The 26,191-nt window shown below is 33.0% G+C and overlaps 1 protein-coding gene and 1 pseudogene across 1 annotated transcript; one reads left to right on the top strand and one right to left on the bottom strand.

Annotated features, from left to right (window-relative positions):
• Nucleotides 1-5,053: 5,053 nt before the first annotated feature.
• LOC128553839 (uncharacterized) lies at nucleotides 5,054-12,096 on the bottom strand (annotated as a pseudogene).
• A 13,045-nt stretch (nucleotides 12,097-25,141) lies between these two features.
• LOC128553838 (uncharacterized) lies at nucleotides 25,142-25,510 on the top strand. The gene has a single exon (XM_053535023.1). The coding sequence runs from the start codon at nucleotides 25,142-25,144 to the stop codon at nucleotides 25,508-25,510; it is 369 nt and encodes a 122-aa protein (XP_053390998.1).
• The last annotated feature ends 681 nt before the right edge of the window (nucleotides 25,511-26,191 follow it).

Here is a 26,191-nt window from a genome sequence, read left to right as displayed (position 1 = left end):
TTTTTGCCATAATGACTTACATTCTACACATTTGAAAACACACATATACCATAATCTCGTTTTAAGAAGTAAACAGAAAGTTAGTTTAGGACAACTTGTAAAAACGAAATCAGAGTATTAATGAGTAACTCCGGGTGGCCAAACCTCGAACCCTCCACCGCCAGCACTCAATTAGAGCAACTTGAATAAATCCTAGACGTCTCAGTGCTTGAATCAATTCTTTATTGCAACTTAGTACGGCTGCTCCGGCTGTTATCAATATGCACACTTTAGAACCATTTGCTTCGAGTGAAAATACCGAAATTGTACAAGGTTACATTATACCAATTCAGTTTTGTCTTTGTTTCATAAGAAAATTTCAATGCTAAATACAAAAAGCTTAATAATAAATGTCACATACTTAATGCTCAATGCGACATACAAAATACTATATGCTATATACTAAATAGTAAATGTCAAATGTTAAATGTCATACAAAATTCTAATTGCCAAATGATAAATGGTAATTCTAAAATTTGTCAATCTTTATTATCTTTATCTATGTAAATTTTACTAATTAAACAATGAAATAAAATGTTCTACCAGCCTAATTTGAAGCAATAACGATGCATCTGTTGCGGGGACACGGAACCAAAAAATTTTGCCGTTAAATGTTTAGACTAAAATATTTAACAGAGACAAAGTTACGTAACGAAGGAAAATGATTATATAACGGATGCATACGTTCACTGATATATTCAGTTCTTTATTTCAATGAAAACTTAGCAATGAGCATTTTGTGTTTTAACAATTAGCATTGATCATTGACAATCACCGTTTGAAAGGCAGTTCATAAATAGCATTTTGCATTAACAATTTTGCAGTTAGCAAAGCGCATTGGCCTTCCATAGGCATATAATATCGGGTATGTTGCATTTTATATCATTTATTGGCATTTTGCATTAAGTAATTGACATTAAGCATTAAGTATTTGGCGTTTAACATTAAGTAATTGGCATTTAGCATTAAATATTTGTCATTTTAGCATTTGGCAATAAGCATGGCGCACCGGCCTTTCATACATATCAAATGCCATATTCCATATCCTTTATGCTATATGCCAAATACTAAATGTCAAATACCCTATGCTTATTGCCAAACGATAAATGCTAATCGTCAAATGCTTTAACGTTTATGGTCTGTATCCCTTAAACTAATGACTGTTACATTTAATCACGTAAAAACATATAAAGTTCAGTCTGATTTGAAGCAATATCGTGTTCTAATGGTTATGAGATTATGTGATCGAAACTTTTCACTCTAAAGTGTTAAGAAATTATTTTAATAGAGACAGAGTTATGTAACAAAGGCCAATGACTATTTAAAGGATGCATAAATACACTGATATTTCATGTGCAGCTGATACACTAGCAAAAGCCGGGAGCAGAGCCTTGGGTGATGTTATCTCGAATATACAGAATCATAAAGATGTTGGTTACAAAACATACATTAAACTATATTATTCTTGTGTGGTACCTGTATTGGACTATTGTTCCTCTGTTTGGGGTTTTAATTATTTCAATCAAATTGACATGATCCAAAATAGAGCGGTTAGATATTTCTTGGGTATTCACAAATTTACTCCGATTCTAGCTACGACGGGTGATACGGGTTGGATTATCACAAGACACAGATGTTGGGTTAATATGGTTAGGTTTTGGAACAGATTGATAAAAATGGAGAATACCAGGCTAACAATACAAATTTTGTACATGATTATCAGTTTGTAGGTAAAACATGGTGTTCAGAGATCAAACATATATTACAAGAAGCAAATCTGTTAGAACATTTTTTGAACAAGACATGTGTTGATCTCAAAGAGTTGGAAGATTGTTTGTTAGAAAAGTATAAGCTTGATTGGTCTGAAAAAATACAAACAGTATCGAAACTGAGAAGTTACGTACAATTCAAAAACGAGTTTACCACAGAAAATTATCTTCTCAGTAATCTTTCTAATGTAAAAAAAATCTCATTTAGCTCAGTTTCGCTGCGGAATTTTGCCTCTTAAAGTTGAAACTGGCAGATATATAGGTCTTAATCCTAATGAAAGAATCTGTCATTTCTGTAACAACGGCTCGATCGAAGATGAAACACACTTTTTATTAACTTGTCCAACGTATGCAAACGTAAGGGTAACTCTTGTTGCTAAAACAATAGAATGTAATTGACATTTTCTTTCATTATCTTGTACAGAAATACTAAAATACCTAGCTAATAACAATTTTATTCAAGTTGCAAAATTTATTGTACTTGGCATGTGTAGAAGAAAATCTCTTTTGTATAATTGATAAATTTCATATCATAGTGTTTGAATAACTAGCTTTAGCCTGCGCATTGTAAATAGGACTTGATTGTACATAAATATACCCATATTGTATCATAAAATCTATTTACTGAAGTGACTTATAGGCCCAACGTGGCCGGGTGTTGTTATTGTTATTAGTCAAATGATTGTCATGTATATACACAATGTCACTATTATAAAATTTACTTACTTACTTACTTACATTTATGTACTTACTACACTGATATATTCAGCTCTTTATCTGAATAAATACTTAGCAATAATCATTTGGCATTTATTGCTTCATATTTTGCAATAAACAGTCATTATTTATCGTTTGACAATTACCATTTAATAGGCAATATTTGACATTAAGCATATAGCAATTAACATTTTGCAATAATTTTTTTGTCACTTAGCATTTGGCCTTCCATAGTAATACATGTCATTTCGTTCTCAAAACATTTTGCATAAGGTGTTTGGCATTTAACATCGATATTTGATATTCAGCAATTGGCAATTAACATGGCGCACCGGGTTTCCATAGAAGCATGTACATAAACATTAGTATCACTTTGGTAAAACCGCTCTTCACACACTGAAAATCTTTACTTCCATTATGGTACCGCTGAATTATGGAGAGAAGTCCGGCTAATATTATTAAAATGATAGAAGCATCAAATCTAAAATACTTGATTTCGTAACAGTAATAGTAAAAACATCAACAAAAAAGAGAAAAAAAAATATGCATGCAATATATAATTTGCGTATCTATACAAAACTGACAAATAACAAAGGGCAGTGTCACCGAAATAACTCATATTTTTTCTACATTATTTTCCAATAATTTATTTAACAAATATTGTTTATTCATATAATAGAATACGTTGAATATTCCTAGCTGAGATTTAACGAGTTATTCCTCACCTCCATTGTCCATATGTTTTGAAAAAGAAAGAGAATTAAGAACATATATGGCATGTAATCCGCTGCATAAATGTATAAAATGATTTTAAACTGACATATCCAAAATTTTAGAATTTCAATTGCATGCGTATTATACAATATTTTCAAGCCAAATATTAGCTATAGTTGTAATTAAGTCTATTTTTTTTATTCTGATTTAAAAAAAGGCACACTTTTGGTTCAAAATTGAATGCACTTGCTAATTACTAAAAATGCACGAAGGGGCCCCCGTGGCCGAGTGGTTAAGGTCGCTGACTTCAAATCACTTGGGGCGTTGAATTCTTCATGTGAGGAAGCCATCCAGCTGGCTTACGGAAGGTCTGTGGTTCTACCCAGGTGCCCGCTCGTGATGAAATAATGCACGGAGGGGCACCTGGGGTCTTCCTCCACCATCAAAGCTGGAAAGTCGCCATATGACCTAAAATTGTGTCGGTGCGACGTTAAACTAAACAAAAAAAAAAGAGCACGAGCTGACGACAATTATGAAATCTAATAAGATATTTAGAATATAATCACTGCAAACAATAGGTATTAATAACTTAATGAAAATATGAAAAAAATCAAGTTTTTACTACTACTACTTTTTGAAATATGACAAAGGACAGTTTTTGAGTTTCCGCGATTACCAGCTTCGATAGCCGTTTCCATGGCTACGGCATGCCGCTTAATTCTACGACCTCATTTTAAAACCTCAGTTTGTTTCCGTACTGTATTTCTAAATAGGTGAAAAGGTTTTGTATGTTGGGTAAATTAAAATCCTTACGGAGGGCCCGTACACACGAAAGCTTCTTCAGTTAAAATGTGTAGCACCATCTCTGATGAGCACTTACTTGTTGAAAATATTATGCTTGCCCACAGACTGAGAAACGGAAACGGACAAAAAAATTGAAAACTTCCGAAGACTTTGATCTTTCATATATTCACAGTTCTGTAGTGTGGTCACTGGTTGATTTTTATATATTGATTAAAATTCAAGGATGTGACAAGGACATTGCCTGTTTTTAATGTTGTTATCGATTAACAGTGCAATATAATTTAATTGCGAATATTTATAATATGATGAAAATTTGCACAATAAGCTAATTTATCAGCACAATTGTATGAAATCAAAATTAAGTCAGCAAAGATTAGTAATACCGTAAACGTAACTTATTTACTCCTTAAAAATATTTTCATGATTAATGTTTATGGTACGTATACGAAACCAACTACAGATGTATTATTCATAAACACTACAATATACCGAAGCAAAAATGAAATATTAAGTTATAAAAAAGAAATCCAAGGCTAAGTTATTAAAAAAAAACACGAATAGAAAAGAAGAATGCAACAAAATTCAAACTTGAAAAGCAGATTGGAAATTAAGAGTTGACTGCTAAAATCCTCCGCTAAATTCAGTTAGATAAAACGATGCGGCTGAACAAAGTTCTCAGCAATAGCGCAGTAACAATCTGACATAGAGAACTGAGGTTTGGCAAAAATAAGGAAACTCTTAATTTTGACCATACAGGTAACAGGAGAAAAAGTCACGGGTGGTTTCCTGCAATAGCTGTGTAATCCGCCCGCAGGCTTTTTCAGTGTGCGTTAACATATTTATAACCTCTCATAAAAGATAGCTAACATACATTTAATTGAGGTGAGATCTCGTATCAGGATAAATAACTTTACACGAAAATAAACATTTAGATTTAATTATTTTATGTTCTTCTTATTAATATTACTATTATTATTATCATTATTATTATTATTATTATTATTATTATTATTATTATCATTATTATTATTATTATTATTATTTTAAGAAAGTCAGTTGTGATTAAAAATTGTTGCGTAAACTTCCGAGAATAGATTCTATATATGAAAGTAAGAATAAATCCAGCAATAAAAATGGGGGAATTACCCCATTTTCAAAACAGGAGAAAATCTCCCGCAGGTGAACTACCTCGCGGAAGTTCGCCAGTAAAATATGTGGGAGAAAACCTCCAGTCAGAGATTTTCAAATCGCTTATTTTCAGGTTTTATGTAGAAACAACAGAACATTAAAGATTAAGAAATACTTACCAGCGATAAAGACTGAATTTCAGAAACTTTGTTAAAACCCAATGGGGGATATTTCCCGCAATTTTAAAGTGGGAGAAAACCTCCAGTGGGACTTCCCAAGGGGTAGCAAAAATCTCGCGGGAGCAAAAATATTCCCATGGGAGGACCAACTTTGAAGTCGTCCCAAGAGTTCAATGTTTGAGATATGTAAAAGGAAAAGGCCAATTAATTCTCTATGAGACCCGAACTATTTTTGAAAGTCAAAAAATTCACACAAAAGTCAAAGATAAAAGGCAGCTGAGTTTGCGAAAATTCCGGATTTGCAAACTAAATCCGGAGACTGTTTACTATTGCACGTGAAAAGGATTCACCTGGCGTGAATAACTCTTATCAACACTGTTGGAGTACATTTGGAACTGGTCTGGTATATATTTTGTATGTACCTGTCTATGGCGACCGTCGAATCGACCAATTGAAAGTTACTACTATAGACAGAGGACTTCTTTAGACAATTGAATTCAGCTTTTCGATATACCATATATGCCCTGGTATTAAACTCAATTATGCTTTTTAAATACGTACAATTTTGGAAGTCCATCGCTAGAACTGGAGTTTGTAATGATAATTCAACCTGTTTTTCAATTTAAATACTAAGCAGTGATGGTTCTACATGTACCACGTCAGTTCCTAACATAGATAAATTCAATAAGTTCTCTCCTTAATCGTCGCCTATGGAAACCATTGTACAAAAAAAACACAGAACATTCATGTACTTGATAACGAATATTTACTCAGTATACCTATGAAATATTAAGTAAATGCAGTTACATTTGACCAAACTATCCGTTGTTGAACTACATGTGTTCATATACAGTGGCTTCATTTTAGACCTGTAATGAAATGCGAAGAAAGTAGAAACCAGAACTTGCATTTAAGCTCGAATCCTATTGCTGGTATCTCCAATAGAGATATATTATCCATTGTAGTTCTGTAATGACGTTTTGAACAGTTTTTTGTTGGGTTGAATTTCAAGGGGGTCAAAATAGTCTTCAAGACAGTAACCGTCCAGTGTGTTCTGTTGTAGCACCAACAAAGAAGAACATTGCTTGATCTTATCAATAATTTAGCAATACAAAGGCTATTGCCAGAATCACCCTTATTTGACGGAAACCCGATTCTGTTACCTTTTTTATGTTCAGTCCATCCTGTTGAAAGGAATAAAATTTTGTTAGTCCGTTTAATGATTGAATTTCTTTTCTTAAAGTTAAAAGATTATTGAGAAAGCCAGTCTAGTATCTGGGGAAATTTGTGTGCAAAAAGGTCCCCTCGTAATATCACTAAAAATATTTAGAGGAATGGCTGAAGTATGAGAATCTACCAGATGATTGGCTTAAATCATGGTACGTTCTCCAGAATCCAAGATGGCCGCCAAGATGGCCACCAAAAGTTAGGATTTGGCTTTAGACCCATTATTCGCTGCGGTTGTATTTTTTATTTTACACACGTCTTTTACATTTGAATCAATACAAGAAAGGAAAGATTCATTTTTTATGGTAAAAAAATAATATAGATATGCGTTTTCATAAAACATGGCTAATTTTAGCCCTAAAATGACCCAAAATGTTGGGGTAGGGGTCCTATTTTTATTTTTTTTTCATTGTACCCAGGTGCTTTTATTTTAGTATCAAAATAATAGTACACATTTGGGACAGACAATTACACCATTTATACCATACAAAATGATTTTTTTTTTATTTCACTAGCCACAAAAATGTGGGTGAGGTATCTGAGAATGCATTTTAGCCAAAATTTAGAATTTCGCTTTAGCCCCATTATTCTCTGCGGTTGTTAGTATTTATTATTTTAAACATGTTTTTTTTTTTCATTTGAATCAATACAAGAAAGGTAAGATTCATTTTTTATTGTAAAAAAATATATATAAATATGCGTTTTCATAAGAAGAATGATTATTTTAGCCTTAAAATGGCCCAAAATGTTGGAGTAGGGGTTCCATTTTAAATTTGTATTCAGATCCATTGTACCCAGCTGCTCTTTTTTGTATTAAAACAATTTTACTCATTTGGGAGAGACAATTACACCATTTATACAAAACAAAATGAATTATTCTTATTTTATTAGCTAAAAAGGTGGGTGGGGTATCTAACTATGCATTTTAGCCAAAATTTAGAATTTCGCTTAAGACAAATTATTCGCTGCGGTTGTTAGTATTTTTTATTTTGCGTACGTTTTCTTATATTTGAATCAACACAAGAATGGTAAATTTTATTTTTTACAGTGAAACATTAATAAAAATGCATTTTTATTAGAGTAAATGCCACCGTGTTATTTTAGCCTAAAATGCACCAAAAATGTTGGAATGCCATCCCTATTTTAAGTTTGATTGTAGAACCAAGGTATCCAGGTGCTCTTATTTTTCTATTATAATAATTGTACACATTCAGGAAAGACAATTACACCACTTGTACGATGAAAAATGAATTACTTTCATTTAACCAGCCAAAAAGGTGAGTGGGGTATATAACTATGCATTTTAGCACATTGTGTTATTTTACAAAGTACCTATGTAAGTCTCTTTAGTGTGCCCAGTCAGATTAAACATATCATTTCTGAGATACGGGTAAATCATGTGAGTTTGATTTGTTAATATTAGGTTATTTAACATTGTTCTGCACAATACGGAGATATATTTGTACGAGTACCCAGCTGAGAAAGCCATATTGGACGAGCCGCTAGGCGAGTCCAATATGGTTTTCTCAGCTTTGTACGAGTCCAAATATATCTTGTATTGTACAGTACAATGTTAAATAAGCTTTTTATTCTATATCAATTTTATCTTAGTTTAAATTAAAAATGTTTCACTGAATGTTGTATTCCTGCCTTTTCTGTATTTTCCCAGCTTAGTATGTGTGCAAATATATATTATACAGAACAATGTTAGGCCCTATATAATCATTTTATTCTATATTTATTTCACTTCAATGCGTAATATACGTAATTCATTTAATGCTGTTTTTCTGCGTATCAGTATTAAATGAATATATTGTGCAACCTCCCTACAACAGCCATTTGGCGATTTGGATGGTTATTATACGTGGATGAGACATTATGCCCAGAAACACTGGCAGCAAGTTTGGTGTAGATCCGATGAAAACTGAATTAGACAGCGGACATGCTTTGAATGCCGACCGCCTACCAGCTGTCACGGATATTCACATAATACGCTGACATATTATGACCATAAACATTGTCAGCATGTTTGGTGAAGATCGGATGAAAACTGTTAGATTTAGAGAGCGGACAAGGCTAAATTTGCAGTTTTCCTGTATGGGTTGTCTAGAGGTTCGGTTACCAGACACCTAGCCACTGCCATTCAAAATAATAGATTTTTCCAATCAATTAGATGTTTATCAAATTATATCTGTATATATCTAGATCTGTATAATTTCTATTTGGGAATATCCTGACTTCAAGATGATAATCGAACTCTGTACATAAGAGCGCCTACTTCATCCGATTAACATTCGGAACATTTTCGTGCGTTTCGGGCTTAATCGTATGTTTACCATGGGACTGTTGAACCATCCAAATACAGAAAATACAGGATTTTTTTTGTACGCACATGCGTCCAAATACCGTAATATATTGTACGGTCACGTGTTGCAAATGAACGTTCGTGATTGGATAGATAAAATAGATATAGAATAAAATTAAGTATACTGAAGTTATTTTTTAAGTTCATTCCCTTTGTTTAAAATACGTCATTGGCGTAATGCAGAGCTATGACCTCTAAACTCTTTTGAGGCCTGTATGTAAGTTATACATATCTCAAATTTATGAAATCTTGTGTGTCCAACTTCTTCCACAGTTTTTAAACGTTTACAGATCAACAAGCTTGGTGTGTAGTTTACCACAAAGGAAGGATTTTTCTGTGACTATTTTACCGCAGTTATGACCCTTTGATAGTTTTTGCTGTATGGAATATAGAGAACATTCTTGTGTGTTTAACTCCTTCCACACTATTAATCTGATTTGCTTTAAACTTTCATTGATGATCAACTTTGATGTATAGATGACCATTAAGGAAGGAATATTTGCTGCGACTATTTTTACCACAGTTATGGCCCTTTGATAGTGTTTGCTACATTGAATATAGGGAAAAATATTGTGTGTCTAACTTTTCCCACAATATTAGCCTGATTTGCTTCAATTTTTACAGACGATCAAACTTGATATACAGATGACCATGGAGGAAGTTCTTTTCCTGTGACTGTCTTTACCGCAGTTGCTTTTGCTATATTGAAGATGACACAGTGGGGGAATGTCCTATGGACACAGTTTACAGTATATAAATGGAACGTTTGATTGAAGTGATAGACAAGAGGTGATGTTATATAATTTCTTTGTAAACCACTATTTTATATATGACAATAAGATTATTATATAAGTAATATAAGTAACTTTATCTTGGAGGCTATATATGCTTGAAGAGACTTTGCCAGGTCGGATCAAACGAGGGGCGCGAGCGCCAAATAATATTTGGCCTTGCAAAGTTCATGATAGCCAAATACAGCATCTCAAATCAAGCTACTGTTATAATGACCCTTTGTTATATACCTTGACCATTTTGTTTGTCCTTTCAAAACATTTAACAAAATCTCTAAGTTTTATTGATGTCAAAGTAGATATTAAAAGGAAAATTAAAGCTATGTTAGAACTTAATTCCTATTGAAAATACGAACAACTGCTTAATAGTACATATGTCTAACTATCATGTTTATGTTTATATGCGGTCTTAGAACACACCTAATACTTTTATAGCTAAGCACAATATGAATATGTACTACCACTGATCTGAATGCGCTACATCAATGGGTGGGAAAAGGATTGGCTGATGGAATTTCACCCTCAGAAGTACCAAATAATGCACGTCACCAACAAACGGAACCCAATTAGAAATCCATATACCATCAATAGCCACATTTCAGAAGAAGTAAACTCAGCTAAGTATATTTAGGCATATATTTTTAGGCATCAACATTGGGTGGATTCGACTGGTTGATTTCGTTGACAATACAAAAATATTAAGTAATTATTTTTATTCGACTGGTACACTGATAAGATTATGACGTCACAGCTTTACCTAACTTCTCAACGAAGAAAATTCTGCGTTGCAGAAACCACGTGACCACGAAAATGGCGAACACGGCAAACGTTGTGAGCAGAAGCTCAACAGGAAATAGCGGGTAATCAAGGTTTTTAGCATATTTTAGTATATAACCTAAAAGGCATTTCTAATAAAAACTTGGAGAAAACCTAAATATTGTACAAAGCCGTTGCTAATTCATCATCGTTCATGATACAAATATTGTGAAGAACACAATCTGTCAGAATGGTTATCACAATAGTACTAATATTGCCCTGATTTATATTTTGTACTCGCACAAACCTCTGCTTTAGTAATCCAAAAGCACGTTCCACAGTGCTTCTATGCCAAAGTGGACTTTGTTATAATTTATTTTAGTATTTGTAAGATGTCCATTTGTCTCTAAATGGCGTGAGTATCCAGGGTAGATTTGGGTATGCTGTATCTCCCAAAATATGTTGATTCTGCTGGAACAAATCCTGTCCTTTTTGGTACAGTGGTGATGCTCTGAAAACTCTTGCGTCATGTACTTTGCCTGGAAAGCCTGTGAACACATCAATGAACCGCAAGTCCTCTCTAACAACAGCTTGTAACACAACTGAGTAGTACTTATCCCGATTATAGTAATCAAAACCCCTGACATATGGTTTCTTTATCTGTATGTGAGTCCCATCGACCATGCCAACTACACCTGGAAATCCTTTTACAGTCTCGTACATGTCTGCAATTTCAATTAATTCATCTTCGGAAGGCCAGATTATAATCTTCTGTAGCAAATTTTCTTTAATACACTGTAACAGATTCCGTATCGCACAGCAGGCAGTACTCTCACTTACTCCAAAACTATCTGCTATTGAAGAGCATTTGTCTAAACTTGCCATATACCATAACATCATGAGAAGTCTCTCCTCCAACGGTTTCTGAACTGAACCACCAGTGGACTGTCGACAGAGTATTCATTGGGTGTTTTCTGTTGTACATGCTTCCACAATATAATTTTTCAGACATTGAACACTTACCCTACTCATCCTGAAAAATGTCTAAAATTTATCCAATTGAAATAAGGAAGCTACATGTTCAACATATCCTCTCTGACGGTGAAGAGCAGAAGGTTCCTTTTTCCTGTAAATAAAAAAATAGTGTCAAAAGTATTTGCTTCATGATTATAAAAATGAGACAGTTTAAATATGTATTACATTGACCAGGCCTTTCGATCTACATAGCCCTGTCATACCTCAATCAGCTAGTTCAAAATGGACACTAGTAGGTAAATCAGAAATAATGAATAAATATCTTTCTGTCCCTGGTGTAACATTGAATTTTACCCCTTTGACATTTATGAGATCACCCAGTACCAGCTGTTAAATTTTTTTACAAATTTATTAACACTGTCGCAATCGAAGTTGAACCAGTAGAATTAAACCACCATGAAAACTAGTTGAAAGTGGTAAAACAAAATTTCGTACTTTCTCTGCGCCATAATTATTGTCAAAGCTTCTGCATCGCCATCAGTATCGCTGTCACTACTATCAGATGTCGATTCACATCCGAAAACGTCCAACTGCGACAAAACTGCTACACCTTTTCGTCTTTTGGTAAACATTTTCTTTTTACCGGAAGTTGCAACCGGTGTAAGGGTGAATATTTAGTGCGTTGACTTAAAATCCTATTCGACTCGCTATTCTTCTCAACTGGAACCATCATATTAACATTTTTACAAAGAAAGCAAACAATACGAGATCATTTATTCAGAGAAATATGCATCAGTTCCAAAAGAAAACAAGAGAACTTTGTTATACTACCCTGGCGAGACCATTTATGGAATACGCTACAGTCATCTGGGATCCATTTACACAGGAAAATATACGGAAACTTGAGATGGTGCAGCGAAAGCACAGATGGTTTTCTTTGACCACAAACGAACCAGCAGCATCATCTTCAATGGCCTTCATTCATTGGGCGGAGAGCACAGGCAAAGGTCACCATGATGTACTGGGTTGTCAGTGGATTAGCGGATATGCCAACTACACACCTCATCCCATTGAACAAATTCAGAGGTCATAACATGAGATTTCTGGTGCCTTTTGCCCGGACTCTCAACTACCAGAAGTCGTGTTTCCCAGACACTATCAGGTTATAGAACAGCCTTATCCAAACAGTGATTAGTTGCCCCTCATTAGACAGCTTCAGGAGGGAAGTGCAGTCTTTAGAGCTTCGCTAAACTCATACTGGATGGTTTTTAGATATACTGCAATATAATATATTTTATCAAGATATGCACACGTAAAAATTTCTTACACCACTTAAGCGCCAGTACCAGTATATGCCAGATGATTGGTATCTGTATACTGTAAAAAAAGAAGGTATTAGGCCCATTATAGTGTACCTACTTATGAAGAGTATTCAATTCCTACCATAAACCTACTTTGACTTAAATTTTTCAAGTGGGCATAGGTTCGAGTACTAGTGGGACCATTTTTTCCCCTTATATTCCCTTTCTTCTAGTAAGATTATACTTTTTTATGGAATTATTATTGATTTATTGTACAACAGTGGATTTTTTTTCATCTAATAAGAGATGTTTTGCTGTTCAAAGTGGAACTACCTCTGAAACAGAAGGGTCAGAGTTAGACATTTTTAGAAATACTGAGTTACATGCGGTAAAAGTTCTCTACTTTCCTTTTACTCTTTAGATGACTTGATCCAACTTTAATTTTTCAAAGTTGGAGTAAGAATTCTGTCTCATTAAATCCTTTTTCTTAAGAGACTCTAGAAAAAAATGATACCGACAGTTTAAGTTTGTGTTCTATAATTGTTTACCAATAGTTTGACGTTTCTTTTATAAAAATAACGAGATAATGGATTCTCTACAAACGTTTTAGACAGTGGTCATCGTTTTGAAATTTATCTCTACTTGAGTAAGAAGAAATAGCATAAACTATGTAAAATGTATAAAACACGGCACGGTAAAAGTTGTTTAAAACTTTCAACAATTTGCGAAATAAGGTCAGCTTTAAGAATATACCAAATATAAGGGGGATAATACCTTAATTGTAAATTTAGTTCCACATACACAGTTAGTTTGTATTTTTTCAAGTTGATATAATTATGAGGATTTTCTACATTTGAAGTTAGTTTTAGTTTCTAAAAATAAAATGTTTAGTGAAAGCTGAGCTGGCATTAGATGCTGTGTTTTTTATAAATGCAAAGAAAACCCACACCAACTGAACATCTGCGGCAACCCGAATGTGGTTCTTTCAGTTCCAATAGTATTGTAAAACAATCCAAATGTTTATATTGTATGTTGTCAATTCAGAATGTTTTGCGTGAGGAATGTTTTGTAAGTTTAGGGTATAAACAGTTCTTTTAGAGGTCATTATTCTAAGCTGTATAAGAATGAAATATTGAAGATTTGTTTAATATATTTAATTCAGTTGTTATTATTGACTGATTCAAACCACAAATATTGAGACTGATTTTCAATAAAAAGATGTTGTTCTTAAATTTTGTGCATTTCTATTGAATAAAAGAACCTATCACCATATGCATGCAACTATACTATGAAACGTTTTATGGTGATTTCACTAAGCACATACATTCAAGTTAACAAAACTGTAAATATCGGCCATTTTGGTGGCCATATTGGAATATGGCCTCCATTTTAAATTTTACATCACAAATAAAACCAGATCAGTTATATGTCTTTCAAAATACGAACATTTACGTAGCATTTTATTTTATCATACAAAATTGTGTATTGAGAAAACACTAGCTATGTAAAAAAGAGGCGCGAAATGTATGTTGATATACCCCACCCACTTTTGTTACGAGTAAATCAAAAATAATTTCATTATTAAATGTACAAGTTGTGTAATTACATTATCTTAATGTGTAAAATTATTATAATTACAAAATGAGAACACTTAGAAACGACAGATCTGAAAAGAAAATTTAAATACTAGCACTATCCCAAAGTTTTGGGGCATTTTGAGGCTAAAAATTAGCTTTTGTTTTTCATATAAAAACCACAATGTTTGGTATATTTTGCTTCTAGTAGTAAAACTTGTCTTGCTTGCGGTAATTAAAATTACAACAAACATATAAAGACAAAAAATACCAAGAACACTTGCAAATATTTGTTCTCAAGCGAAATTCAAAATTTTGACTAAAAAACATACAAATATACCCCACCCGCTTTTTTGGCTAGTAAAGTAAAAAAATGCAACGTTCTTTGTATAAATGGTGTGATTTTCTTTCCGAAATGTGTACAATTATTATAATGCACAAATAAGAGCATCTTGGTACCAGGGGTCTGAATGAAAATTTAAAATAGGACCCCTACCCCAATATTTTTGGCCATTTTTAGGCTAAAATTAGCATTTTTTCTTATAAAAGCACACTTTTTATTAATATTTTGCTATCAAAAATGGAACTCAGCTTTCTTGTGTTGATTTAAATGGAAAAAAAAAAACATATATAAGGTAAAATATACCAACAACCGCAGCGAAAAATGGGTCTCAAGCGAAATTCTAAATGTTGGCGGCCATCTTGGATTCTGAAAAACGTACCATGATTTCAGCCAATCACCTGATAGATTTTAACACTTCAGCCATTCCTCTAAACATTTGTGGTGAAATTACGAGAGACCCTTTTTCGCACACAAATTTCCCCAGATACTGTATTATAAAGTTGTAGCTTTCGATGGAATCTAAATAATTAGGCAACCATCAAGTATATATTCAAGGTACTCTTTATCTTATATTGGCGATATATGACCTTTTCGTGTCGATTCGCCGTAAAATCCAATTCATTCACTCACTTTATCCCACTTGACCTAGTTACATGTGCACGTATAAAATTAACATGATCTTTTTTTTTCATTGAAGTCTTTTGGAAAATGAATTGATTGTGATGTCGAAAAATATGTATTTTAACGTACACCCTCACGTGCGCACTAGCACACACAAAAAGACAGACTAGGACAAAACAAAAAAATAAAGGAGCACAGTTGGTCACCGCCTTGAAACGGTCAGTGGAAAAAAAACACAACTGGGGAGCTTAATCCGGTTTATGGTTTAGCACTCAACCTCACTCTTACACCCACCATGTAATTTTTTGTTTGTATAACCAATTCAAATACGCTACAATGTTTCTCCGCCATTTTTGGAGTATTCGGTGTCAGAGGTACAGACTTTGCCAGTAATACATTTAAAGTGAAACAGAGATCTAAGCTGAACTGTTGTATTGTCCATCTCGTATAGGCGGGAATATGCTTCTGACGTACTGTTAGTTTAAAAGTGAATTTCAAACAAAGAGTAACCGGAAAATTGTTCTTAATTCTTCATGTATCATCAAGCATAAAAATATATATATATAAATGTTATATAATGTAGAGTATGAATTATTAAGTTGATATGTCAAAATTATATTGTCTTTTGATAAATAGTAAGTAAATAGGCTTCAAACGTACTGTTAGTTTAAAAGTGAATTTCAAACGAAAGGGTACGGTGAATTAATTTCCTCTTTATCTTAAAGATCTGCATTCAGTATATTTAAACGATGTGAGGCGGCACCTTTTTGGTTTCTAACAGGCTGATGTGAAGAATCCCTATTAATGGACGTTTGTGAACATTTTGTCGTGAGGATGAGAACTGATGTCACGTATTTACGAAGGTGTAAAGTGTAGGATGACCTTAGACGTATTTGATAAAGCTTTAGAGCTTTATATCAACTTTGATGCAATTTCGGCTGGCTAAAACAGAGTGATATTTATTTTCAACGATTGTAAATATGGCTAGGTAGACTGCAATGTAGGATATTTATCTTTGTCAGTTGTTTTATTTTCTTGTTTTATTTACACTGTAATAATTTGATTATCTACGAGAGACAATTACTAATATCATTAGATAATTTATTTTGTTTTATTTGGGTTTTACGGCGCACCAACACAGCATAGTTTATATGGCGCCAAACAGGATCACAGAGTAAGGTTAGGCAAACGCTTTAGTAAGTGGATCAGTTGTGCATCATGTTTACTAAATAAAAGTTAAAGTAACTCTGAATTTGTGGAAAAGAACTTTCTTGGTTTAATGTTATACAACTAAGGTTGATTATTAGAGAAATTATATACTAATATAAATACTTATAATAGTAATTTATCTGTGCTGATATTTATACGCACATATATGGCACATGTTTTGAATGGGAAATGCATTAACAATATTTCCTTCTTCATTTTTTTTCAGCTTTTACTGATAGTACGTTCATGTAGGCACACAATGTCATGCACTCTCATGCACGAACGCAGGCGCGCTCGTTCTTGCACACTTTGGCCACTCATGCATGTTTTTCTCTATTCACTTATTTAAACATACAGTATTGATTCTGCTGATACACCGAACACATTTATTTGAAACACTACTTTTGCCATGCTTTAAAGTCAGTGCTTTTCTTTAGACAAACGTTTAAAGAATACTTTTTATTGAGATTTATGAATTTAAAACTACATTTTGGTGGTTGTAGGAAAATAAAGAATAGGGTTATTTTAAAATATTATGACATAACATTAGCCTCTTGTAATTCTATATAGAATGGATATTTGTTTGTATGTTATGTATTTTATCACGTTTTAGCTCGCCTGGTTCTGCGTGAGTTAGTATAGGTGGATGGTCTGGCGTCCGTCGTCCATCGTCCACATTTTCATTTAAACATCTTCCCCTCTGAAACTTATAGTCAGACTAAAACCAAATCTGGTCTGGCGAGGTCCTCTATCAATTTGTTTTTTTTTTTTTTCAAATGGGGGACTTGGCCCCTTTTAGGAGCCGCTAGAGCTGAAAATAGAAAAAGTCATTAAACGACTTCTTTTCATGATAGATCTTCATCAAACTTGGTCTGTGGCATAACTATAAGATCCTCTCCAAAAGTTGTTTAAATGGGGGCAATTAGTCCCCTTTACACCTTTTAGGGGCTGCTAGAGCTAAAAATAGAAATACCTTTAAACAACGTCTTATCAGGAACCGCTTGATTGATCTTCATCAAACTTGATCTGTAGTATTATTATACGGTCTTCTCCCAGGTGTGTTAAAATGGGGTGGGCACTCGCTAGAGCTAAAAAAAGAAAAAAACCTGTAAAAGTATTCTTCTCATTTATTCTTGATAGATCTGCAAAGATCAAATGGAGGCACTTGGTCACTTTAAGGGACTGCTAGGGCTAAAATTAGAAGACAAATAGCTAAACTGTAGTAATGCATACTGAATAAGGGAGCAAATTGCTAAACAGTATACTATTCTGAGTAAGAATTAATTTTCTTGAATAAACACAAATCGTATAATTCTATACGAGAACTTTTAAAAACCTTCTTGTCTGAAACCGTAATATCCTGGGCTAAGATATTTGAAATATACTGGCCCTTTACCAAGATTTTTTCAAATCATGTCCCTGTGGTCAAAATTGGCCCCTACCTAGAGCTCACTGGTTTTACATAAATTTATACAGGGAAAACGTTTCTTCTAATTTCTATATTTTGTTTTCAATTTCATTTTTTTTTTTTATTGTTTTTAATTTCAATGTTAATGTTTTTTTATATTTTTTTTAGGTTTGGATTTCGTTTTTTATTTTTTTATTAATTTCTTTTTTAATTTCATTTTTTATCTTTTATTTATGTTTTAATTCTTAGGTCTGCCTCAGGTGAGCGACTTAAGCCCATTTGGATCTCTTGTTATACTTGTATGACATAATTAAAAAGTTTTGCGGAACTAGTTTACCAGTATTTATGTAGACCACAATGAGGTTTATTACAAATGGTCAAAGAAAATCAGGAAAATGTTGTGTTCATGCAAGGAAATAAATCAAACCGACATTTGTAATACATTTTTCATTATCTTTAATCAGATGGCTAATATATGTGCATTTTTAATATGAATGTTTGCTTTTACGAAACTGGTTATGATTAAAAAAGCTCTTTTGTGTCTTTGTTTCCGAATTACCACCATAAAATTTAAATGAGCATTATTACACCTTATTTCAATAAAGTAGGGTTATTAAAATAGTAGCTCGATCAGGGATGCTGTATTCGACTCGAGTGAACATTGTCAGATCGGATCTTACGAGGCGCGCAAGCGTCTAGTGTGATCCGTCCTTGCAAAATCCATTATAGCCGAATAGAAAATGCCAGGTTTAGCTGTTTTTAATAATTTTATACCTCCACTGTTTTTGGTTTGTTGTCTTGTTATCGAACGAAATGTTTGTCGATGTTTAAATAGAAATGAGAGAAGTTGATGTGTGCACTATTTATAGAACTCATATTAAAGGAAAGTAGTCCGACAACATACAGTTCAAAAGGTACAATATGGATTCTTTTTCTGCCTGTTCATATTTACTTGTGATGCAAGCTGTATATTTGTCAGACTTATAACAGTATCACATATGAGGAAATATATTCCGATCAACAGGGTCTATTATTTTTGAAGCATTGACGATCTATCACCTCGCACGTATATTACCGCCATTATAATATAACATATTAATATAAATGATATTTATAAAAGAAAACAGCAAGTTTCTCTTAAAACTACGTTGAAATATAATGACAGATATTATATCTTATCTCGCCTTCTACAAGTTTCTTGCATTTCTATTGGTCAATAGACGTCACGTAAAGACAGGATTGTATTCCATAGCCTGCTAGCAATTTTCGATCATTAATTTTTATTGAATCAAAATGGCTGACGCACCGCTACCGTAATCGAATCAAGTCAGATTATTTAGCTCCAGCAAAATATCGTTTCCGAGAGTAAATTGAGTGCTACTTAGTTTAGGCTCGTAAAGTTAGCCGTAAGAAGTGGAAAAAGAAGAACTGTAACTCTGTATGGCACACACGGCGGTTGAAATCTTGTCTTGAGTTCAAGCATCGTAAATAAAAGGAATTAACATACGTTTTACTCAGTAGTTTGTTGTAGGATCATTTAATCTACCTGCAACATAAAGGATTTAACAGGACCCTCTACCAGGATTATTTGTTATTAAATTATTTCGATTTATCAAAAAGCATGGACGCGAGATGAGATTCTCTTTATTCATAATTTAGAACGTTAAAACCCCTTTCCGCTTGAAACTTTTAATGTGATTTTACTTAAATGTTTCTAGTGACCCTATACCAAGACTGTTCTGTCAATATATTTCCATCATAAGGCAATCTCATGTTTCAATATCAACTCAGAAAAATAAAATCGCAACATTCATTTATGCCAAATATTTTATTCATCCAATGTACGAGTGTATGCAAATATTTTGATATACATAGATAATTATCCATTACATAGGCATAGGAAATAGAGATCAATATAATTGCACCTTTACTAATCCTACCAGGTGTTCTGTATTACAAAAGTGTTTCTATTGTGACATTTTGATACAAGCAAAACTGTATTATCTGCACTATTATTTAATTACTGGTACTTCATTTTACTATTGGCTCGTTAAAAGTTATTTTTTTACCATATGTAAATTGACAGAATCATAGGAACCGTGTTTTGATGGGGAAATCAATCACAAATGAATAAATCCTAAATGTTTTTGTTGTGCAAAAAAGTACGATATTGTGTCTAAAACAGTTTTCATTTTCCATTCAATTGTGTAATTGCAAGGGAAGTAAACTAATAGATATCTCTGCTTATAAGTACTAGCCCAAAGCAAGAGTTGTCATTCGTTGTGGATCACAAAATTAAATTAAAAATTAAAACTTCTGTTATTGATATTAACAAAACTATCATAAACTTCACATTTGTGAAATCATTTTTAGTCATTTCAAGGACTTGGAAATCAATTTCTAGACTGTATTTAATGTATTACTATCATTAATTTTTTTGGGTCTATCTCTACATGATTACATCTGATATGCTGTTAAAGAGGTTTCTTTTGTGATAGTAAAAGCAAATCTTTTGTTACATGTGCCCGTGTTACTCGTGTTGTTGTTTTTTTTATGTAAGTACAGAATCCGTAGTTTGTTTTTACAATTATCAAACGTAAATGATTGAAAAGATCGATTACATACTCTTGAGACACTGTCTTAATTTTCAAGAAATTATCGCATTTTTATTACTTCACATGCCTTTCCAACAGTATTTAACGTCACGTTACATTGTATGTACACTGATGAGCAGATAGGCGAAACTAGTTTGTATTTTTATAATTAATTACTGTTGGAAAGGCATGTGAAGTCATTTGATTTGATTTATAGACTTCCATCTTGTGCCGAGTCTTTTCATTCTCAAATATATATATATATATATATATATAAGTTCAATTCGTAAGGAATAAACAGCAGCAGACTTCTGTGTTTTACAATTATTTTAATTATTCACTGCAAGCGCTATTAATACATATATCTGCAGGCAGTTTACATTTTGAAATAATGTACAATGACGTCACGTCACGTATATATATATATATATATATATATATATATATATATATTGTCAGGTTTGTGCTGGAATATGGAGCATAATATTATATTTAAGATTGAAATGAAATGATTTTTTTCGGTGTTCATGTGAAATGAACGACAGAAATAGGATCGGCAAATCTATGAATCGCCATGAGGAAGAATTGACCTCATGACCGATATGGCAGAAAATCGATATCAGGGGAGACAACAGCTATTTGGTTTCGGTAACGGGTGACCGGCATTGCGATGTCGATATCTATTGCCTCCGGGTATCATAACCTGGATGTTTATTTCAATTTCAAGAGGTTTTTCCATAAGAAATTAAACAAGCATTGCATGCACATTTAGTTACAAACTATGTAAAAGAAAGGACATTTCATAAGAAATTTAAAAAGTCATCTTTACCAAAACAATACTTAATATGTAGTTTCTTAAATTTTTTGTCTTTCAAGTCACAAAATATTAATAAAAAAAATAAATTTTAGAAGTGACATTGTAAAATCATGTCGATTTATAATAGTTGATTATGCTCTTTCTTTTCTGTGTCACATATAGTATATGCTATCAAATGTTTCAGACTCCAGGTTAAAATCCTGATAATAACCTTGTTAGATTTTTACAAACACGTCCATTTTTAAGTCACAAAAATACATTATATAAGTTGTGTTTTTTGGAAACGGTTGATTACAATTTATACTATTACATGTGTAGATTTTATTTTATTTTATTTGTTTACTCTAAACTGGTTCAATTTCATACGCGTTTGTAGAATAAATAAAATTAAGACTTGTGTCACCCTTGGTCAAATTGATCATTTTCTCTTTCTGTTAAAAATTTTGGCAATCAGCGTGGTGCAAGTATTTTCTATTTTCAAAATGATTATAACTACACAAATTTTACCAAACTGTTGCAAAATAATAATTACAAAAAAAATGATGCGAGAAAATAAAATGGCATTACAATTATATTCAAAACGCATTGATAGCCTTATCAGTGTTGTATATGTCTGTGCTGTTTTAACGCTCCTTATTAAGTGGTAATTGGGGGCCAATAAAACGGATATTTACGCGTGATGGATCACAATTTCTATCAGCTTTCATTCATTAATATTACAGAATAGAAATGACATTCATGAAAAATCATTTTAAATTGAACATGTACGATCAGTCATGAAAGTTTCATAATGACAATGTTCATGATATTTTAACTGAAAAAAAATACGTATTGCTGATGCAGTTTAAAGCACTGACTAAAATATTTTTATATTTATCTTGCATTCATGGAAAAATTATCTGTTATCATGATATATCTTTAGTTTTTATTAAAACCGTCATTATTGTTGCACAAGTTTCATGAAAGTTACATAGTGGTGAGTCAATTCCGTTTTAAAACCAGATATTTTATTTACAATGAAAAATACACTCTTGTACATGAAAATCCTCCGGACATAATTTCCGCCTTTAATTTGACCAAGGCAGACTTTGAATCTATTATATTTTCTTATTCGTTTTTATTTGGCATAACTGACACTGATATTTAAATGAAAATTTAAAAAGTAAAGAATAACAACATAAGACGAAATTGCTTCGAAAACCTAACACTCATTGTGTCGAATAAACATTCAATCACAAATTAACTAAACTGATTCAATCATATACTTTAACCTTTTGATCACGATACCGCATGTTCACGTGACATGTCGTCTGCACATGACGCTACAACAACAAGTTCGCAAAGAAGTTAATTATTCTTCAAAATCAGTGGAAATTAACCGCCTTAGAACGAATCAAATTTTTATTTTACAAAAATGAAATAAATATCATTCAAAAGACGAATTTATTGGGAGTAGGAAACCATTTGCACCTAAGCTTTCATATTAATGATCTTATCCAAAAAATTACTTTTAAGAAACGCATGTATGTGACTTTTACAAATTTTATATGGAAAATAGAAGGGGAAAGATGACGAGATGATGTTAGGAACGAATCAAAAATAAAAAAAAGTTTAATTTAAAAATACCATCTGATGAATCAAATGTTGAACTTTGGGAATATTTTTGCACCTAAGGTGTCTTATTTTTAGTAATGTTGTTATTAAGTAAAATATGTACATGCCCTTCTTATTTCTATATAGAAAATCTGACCGCTATCGGTTATTGGCCGGGGGAATATTCTTCGGTATGGCTAGCGATTCATGTTTAATTTGCCGATCCTGTTCTGTCGTTCATTTTGCATGAACACCGAAAGAAATAGTTTCATTTCTTATATTTACATTATATTTCCTTTCCATTGATAAACAAGATTATATTATAAATTGCACATATTTGTTGGCATATAACAGTAAAATCAGCTCCCCGGCCATTCTGTTCACCAGACGGAACAACTGCGACGTCATCTAAGGAACGTTCTCCCTGACTATACGCGGACGTCGTCAAAACAGCGGTCGGTCATCACTAAGCAGCGATGACGTTACTTTCGCGCCTTTCCTTTTGCTGTTCATACGAAATGAACGTTATAATTGTCAATGGAAAAGAATAGGGCGAATGTAAATATATTGTAATACATACAAAATATAGTAATGATGTTGGTACAGTAATACATGTATTTCATTCCAAAGTTTATATATATAACTTGAATGTTTATTTAGTTACAGTTTAATGTTCCTAGTTGCCATAAGTTGTATTGTTAGTTGGAAATGGTTGCCAATGATAGTTCAGTACAGAGGTATTTCTGTCATGACAATTTATGTTGTTGTCAGATGTTGATATTGTAGACTTTCTGTTCTTCACCTAAAAGTGTTAGTATTGGCAGTATATGAGGGCACAGTATTTATTTTTCAGGCTCATGACACATATGTATGTGTCTCTCATATTAGAACAAGTAAGGAATGAATAATTGTATGATTGCCAGTTTACATGCTTATATACTTATATACTACACCAGGGTTTTTTTTGAAGAAGTTAAGCTTATAGAGGTTAACACGGTATTGAATTATGAGATAATCTATATTTGATGGATTTTGTTTACTAGTGTCTGGAAAACACAGTGATGATTTAACAAACTTCTACCATTAGCCATAATATCTAGAGTTGATGGGATTGATATATGTATTAAAAAATGTCATATATTTGTTTTCCCATAAGTGGTGTATAGAAAGAGTTTACACAAGGGTGTGGTCTAGTACTATAGTAGATTCCGTATCTAGAATATTAAAGAACTTTTGTCTGTTTAAAAACACATCCTGTCTTGTATACTTTTCATTGAAATCAGCAGCTAGATATGATTGTCTTTTTTTTCAGAAATGTAATTACATATGTTTAGAGTTTTTGCAGTTTGCACATCAGTGTAGCCTTTCGTTTTCCAGAATAATTGATATTTTAGCTAATGACTGATTATAATTATGTTCTAGTAACTTTTAAGGCTTTTGGATAACATATGATATTTGTATACATTGGTCGGAGGGCAGTATGACTTGTATCTTTTCAATGACTTAAGATCGATGTTAGTTAAATTCCTGGCCAGGATAAATAGTACGTATCTGTGTATAAATGTGAGAAAAGTATAAGTGTACGGATACTTTATATCATATTGTGAACTTTGTAGTAGAGGACCTGACTCTAGATCACTTTTCCCCTTCTTTGTCTATATAAAGCCGCAATCTTGGATTGGGAGGAGTCAATTTTCGGGATGGGACTAATTTGAACGAAGTGACGTCACGTTAATATGTTTATCCATCATTTTAGATATTGGAAATAATGAAAAGATAAGAAACAGTACCGCTCTGTTCATCTTTTATTTTTTGTTTAAATAGCATACAATATATATACTCATTATCCATACGGGTAAGATATACGTCCATCTCTCACTCTGTTTTTTCTTTTGCGTCATCGTTAAAAGTCTAGCTCGATTACGGTCTCGGCATAATATTTTTTTGAGAATATGTCACCGTTACGACCCGGCCTATAATCATGTCCTTAATTGTTTTAAAATTGATTGACAATTAATTTTTAAAAATTCAGAGTGATACCTTTTATTTTACAGCGAGTTTATTCTTTGTTCGAATAGTAAAATTTTTAAATAATTAAAATCTTAATGTGTATATACCGTTTTAGACCATAAATAGCTACGAAATCTTACTTTGCAACCGTTTGTAAGCACCTTGTTTAAACTTGATCACATCCAAATCTATATTTGACAATTTATAATGCCACCCGCCACCCACCACTGCCAACCGCCACCGCAACTTCCACTGCCATCTCCACCACCACCACCACCACTGCCGCTACCCGCCACCACCACCACCCGCCATCACCACCACCCGCCACCACCACCGTCATCACCCGACACCCGCCACCACCACTACCGACACCCGCCACCGCCATCCGCCACCATGCTCACCACCGCCACCCGCCATCACCACCGCCACCCGCCACCACCACCGCTGACCGCCAACACAACCATCACCACCGCCACACGCTGCAGCCATGGCCACCCGCCACCCACCAACTGCCACCCGCCATCGCCACCGCCGCATCCCCCGCAAACCTGTTTTCCTAATTATCTGTTTGATTAAGAGTTCAGAACAAATCACGTTTTAACTCCCATAACCATTTTTTCAAGAGTTTTGACATTTCCTTTCTATATTAGTGTCAATTTATTATTTCTTCACTTTGATTTATTGATTTAGTTTCCTGTTTTTTTAGGTGTAACGCTTTTCTTGTTGAACATATCTAGTTGGTGGGTATATAAAGAGTTAGGTTTAGTGACTGTTGTTATATAAGAAATTATATTAAACCTGTACCAAACTCCAAATTTGTTTGTTTGTTTACTTTTGGTTTATCGCCGTAATTCAACAGTATTTCAGTTATATTCAAAACAAGAAGTCAGGTTTAAAAAAACGTAAAAACATTGATGTAGAAAAGGCGATTTGTCTCATTAAAAAAGAAAGTAATCATTTTTATTACTCCGCATTTTTTAACTGCTATAGATGTCATGTATAAATTTTGGCTGGTATTGTACAGATCTGTAATAAATTCATGATGTTAAAATATATGGTTACTGAATTCTATAAATGTGAGGCCATTCCGTGGAACGTTTATACTATTTCAATTCTTTACATAAGAATGATCTTTTTGATTTATGACTGTTATACTTTTTTTCTTTTTCTTCAGACTGTTGGTGTGATACAGTCGTTATGTGCTGACAGACAGGTTATGTTTCAAACACTAAACATACAAATCGTCAATGAAGAGAA

The sequence above is a fragment of the Mercenaria mercenaria genome, unplaced genomic scaffold, assembly GCF_021730395.1.
Source record: "Mercenaria mercenaria strain notata unplaced genomic scaffold, MADL_Memer_1 contig_4377, whole genome shotgun sequence".
NCBI lineage: Eukaryota > Metazoa > Mollusca > Bivalvia > Venerida > Veneridae > Mercenaria > Mercenaria mercenaria.
This window is presented reverse-complemented; position numbering and strand designations above follow the sequence as displayed.